Source organism: Charadrius vociferus, unplaced genomic scaffold, assembly GCF_000708025.1.
Source record: "Charadrius vociferus isolate BGI_N301 unplaced genomic scaffold, ASM70802v2 scaffold332, whole genome shotgun sequence".
NCBI classification, from domain to species: Eukaryota; Metazoa; Chordata; class Aves; order Charadriiformes; family Charadriidae; genus Charadrius; species Charadrius vociferus.
Genome location: NW_009647418.1, coordinates 3052196 through 3056028, shown reverse-complemented (window position 1 = coordinate 3056028; position 3833 = coordinate 3052196). Strand labels below are relative to the sequence as shown.

Sequence of the window (3833 nt, the reverse complement as noted above, 5' to 3'; positions counted from 1 at the left end):
GACAACGTACTTCTTGGTGCTTAAATGAGAAATCCTCTTCTGCTCCGGCAGCCTCAAGCCAGCCAGAGGCACCGGGTTCCTCCGGGCTGTGTGACACACAGGATGACGGTCCCTTCCTCCTGTAAGCGTTTGGTTTCGTTACTGCCTCATCACAATCTTATTTTCTTATGTAAAAAGAATAAAGATTAAAAAAATAAAAAAAGTACATGCATGCACTTTACTGATCTTTGTGGCTCTTGCAGGTTCTTTGTGTTTCCTAGAGATTTGTCCCCCATTCCCTGAAATATTTAAAAGCTTCCCAGTAGTTTTCTCCTGAGATTCCCACCCTGCCTCGAGCACACAGCAGTCTGCTGCACACCGCGGAGGGACGCAGCACAATTCAAACACGACCGACACCTCAAGTAAACAAGTCCTGCCTTGTCTAACTCGGCCTCATTAAGGGTGTGAAGGCAGAGTCAGAGAAATTAAACTTGTAATTTATGGGGTTTTTTTAGAAGCCCTGGGAAAAGACGTTTCAAATCAGCACAAGGCTTCCCTCTTCCTACAGTTCTATGAGACACAATTCATGGGGTGGAGGCAGCCACACATTATTACAGGCCTAATATTTGGCGCTCTCCAGTGTGCAATGCTTTTCAACAAATGCTTGAAATATGGAGTTAGCTGAAAGATGCGCCTGTGATACAGCACTGCTTTGCTAAAACTAAACTGTGCTGAGTAAACTGAGTCTCACAGAGAATAAATAATAATTTCTGGTATATGCAGAGAGAATAGATTTAATTGATCAACGCCCTTCATGTGGAACTGCACAGAAAACCTTCGCTGGAGAAGCTGGGGATTATCAGTAGTGTGGCACTAGCCAAAAGAAAAGCAGCATCACAGATCCTTTAAAAAGGAAGACGAAGTAAACCCAAGGAGGCGGTGGGGGGTGGAGGGGAAGAGAGCAGAACCTGTGGCAGTGAGTCAGTGCGACCTCAGCCAACACTTCTGCTGGTGGCCGGGCAGACAGCCGAGGGCTGTTCTCTGCAGAGCCCGAGTGGCCTGCCCGGTGTCTTGGAGCAGGGTAACACAGAGGAACGGGCCAAGCCCACCCTGAGCTGAGCGCTCCTAACGCCGTGTCTGCTTCAAAGCCCGGTGATGGCGCGTCCCCGGACCAGTGCTGTTACCTGGAGGGCCGAACCGCCGCCGGGGCGGTGAGAGGGGCTCACCCCGCAGGCGGAGAGGACACCGGCCCGCCCGCCGCCTCAGGCTCCCGCCCTCAACCAACGGCCACGCGCGCGCCCCGCCGCCCGCCCCACACGTGCCGGCCCTCTGCGCATGCGCCTCGCCGGGAAACCAGCCCCGCCCACTCACCCACCCCACCCGCCGAGACGCGCTGACGTCACTTCCGGCGCGCGGGCCACTCCCAAGATGGCTGCGGGCAGTCGGTGGCTCCGGGGCTGCTGCTTCCTCCTCAGGTACCGCGGCGGGGCGGGGGCCCAGGGGCGTTTCACTGGAGCCCGAGCGGCGGTTTGCTGGGCTGAAGTCCCCCCCCCGGCTGGCTTGCCTGCCTCTAGCCCCCGTGCCCGCTTCGTTTGCCCGGTATCATCGCGCCCGCTGTAGCTGGAGCGGCGGCCTGTGCCACAGAAATGGCTATAACGTACCTTATCTGTCTCCAGCTGCCACAGCACAGCTGGAATAGCACAAAGCAGTAGGAGCTGTGGTACCCATACAGCGCTAGCTACTGTTGGGCTGTAGTGTAAGAGTACACAGCATAAAAGAAGGAAAACTGACCGGTTATTTTCAGAAAATTGCTATAGAACAAAAAAATTCTCATGACTGAGTGCTTCTGGTTTTCTGCTGGAGTATTTGAGCGACAGGGCCTGACCCCAGGGACACTTACACAACGTTGGATGTAAATAAAACTGACTGCTGGCGGCCCTAAGTGTCACTGAATTGCAGCAAACTATTACCTGTCATACTGCTCACCTGCATGTACCATATACCACCTTTAAGCATGCTTTTTAATTTGTTTTCTAATATTATTGAATATTAGCGGTGTGTTGGTACCAGGTAAGATATATTTGCTCTGTCAGAGGATTAATAACACACTAGTTACTGGGTCTTCTTGTACTTATAATTAAGTAATGTAACAGAGTTTAAAACAAACTTATTCACTATTAGGCAGCTGCATTACAGAAGCGTGGTAGAGACTAGGTCACCTAGAACAGCTTCTAGGTGTTCTTTTCCGACCACACAGAGGTCATTCCTTGCGCTTAATTTTTGTTTCTTGCATTTCCAGACAAAGCTTCCCTGTTCTGGCCAACATTAGGAGGCGCTGCCTCTCAGGCGTGAACGGACGATGGCACCAAATGGGCGTGGGGCTGGGAGTGGCCTTGTGTGCAGTCCCGGTCGTGGAGGTAACGTATCAGGAGTGAGGTACATACAGCACCTGCTCGTTAGAAACAGTTTAATGTTCAAAAACACTTGCTTAGCATTTTACAAACTAGGACACCCTCAGAATTGTAGTCCCTCTTGGGGATCACAGGTGTTTAAGCCGTGTAGTTGTTAAGGAAGAGAAATGAGAAAGACGTCTTCCTTCAGTAAGAGCTTGCAAAAGTTACTTTGTTTTACAGTGGCAAAACAGGAGTGAGAATTAGGCTGTCCAACCTTGTAACCAACAGTGCTTTTCCTGACCCATTTGTTACTAATAACATCCATAGGAAAGTCAGTGTAAAGATCATGCAAATATCTTGTCTTTCAGAAACAGAACTCAGTTTCTCTCAGTAACGATGCCTTGATTAAAAGAGCAGTTTCCTTGGTAACAGACAGTACTTCTACACTCCTCTCTCAAACAACATATGCATTGATTGAAGCTTTGACAGAGTATACAAAGGTAAGCTGAGAGATTACACACTTTGCTAGCAAGACAATACTGGAAATATTAAACTATTTGGGACTAACTACACCTGTTAAACCATACTTAAAATGGACTTTGTTTTTTTATGTATTTTAATAAAAGAGGTGTGGGGGTTTGAAGATGTCAGGTCCCTAGATAACAGTGGGGTTGGGCTCACTGTTCTACTACACCAAATACATAAGTTATTTTTTGCTTTGTTAGACTGTTGCTTTGAGCTTGAACTTAAGCAGAAATGACCCATGTCTCGGAACTGGGGTTAAAGAAACTCGTAATGGTTGTTGGATACCTGTGTACTGAGGAAGTAGGATACGCTACCCTGTGTTCTGAGGTATTTTATTTACCTTCTGTGCCCATTTCTAAGGCCATGAACTTGAGTTTCATCAGAAGAATGGAGTGAGCCATATTTAAGTCTGAAACAACAAGATCCAACTTTAATTTTATAAATAAGTGCCAATTTGAGTAAAGTATTTGCATTCTGGTTTACTTCCTTTTTAGTACAGCAAGTATATAAAGAGATGCTGTCCACAGCACTACGGCAAGCAAACAGCAAATGCTGTCAGTGCCTCCAAAATTGCAGTGAAGTTGAGAACAAAGCACCTTTGGAACCATTCAGCAGTTCTGCTAATTAATACCAGTTAACACTGAGACAACATCAGAGATGTACAGATTGTCATGTAATTGTGTGAAATTATTTCTTTGCAGGCAGTGTATACGCTGGTGTCTCTCTACAAGCAATACGCAAATCTTCTTGGGAAAATGAATTCAGAAGAGGTGGATGCAGTCTGGCAGGTGGTTATAGGAGCCAGAGTTGATGTAAGCAATTGTCTCCCCTCAGTCAGCAGTCTGCCTCTTAAAACTGCTCAAAGTTCTCATCTCACTTGCTCACTTTTTCACAAAAGCAGTTTGGAAGAGCATTCAGTACTGTTATATCTAGTTA

At 47.3% G+C, this 3833-nt stretch overlaps 1 protein-coding gene across 1 annotated transcript in view; it reads left to right on the top strand.

Annotated features, from left to right (window-relative positions):
• The first annotated feature begins 1407 nt into the window (after positions 1-1407).
• Positions 1408-3833, top strand: part of DIABLO (diablo, IAP-binding mitochondrial protein) — a 4360-nt gene continuing 1934 nt past the window's right edge. Inside the window, exons 1-4 of the mRNA XM_009880291.1 lie at positions 1408-1454; positions 2279-2396; positions 2741-2872; positions 3599-3709. Coding sequence (XP_009878593.1) covers positions 1408-1454; positions 2279-2396; positions 2741-2872; positions 3599-3709 — 408 coding nt within the window. The remainder of the gene's footprint in view (positions 1455-2278; positions 2397-2740; positions 2873-3598; positions 3710-3833) is intronic.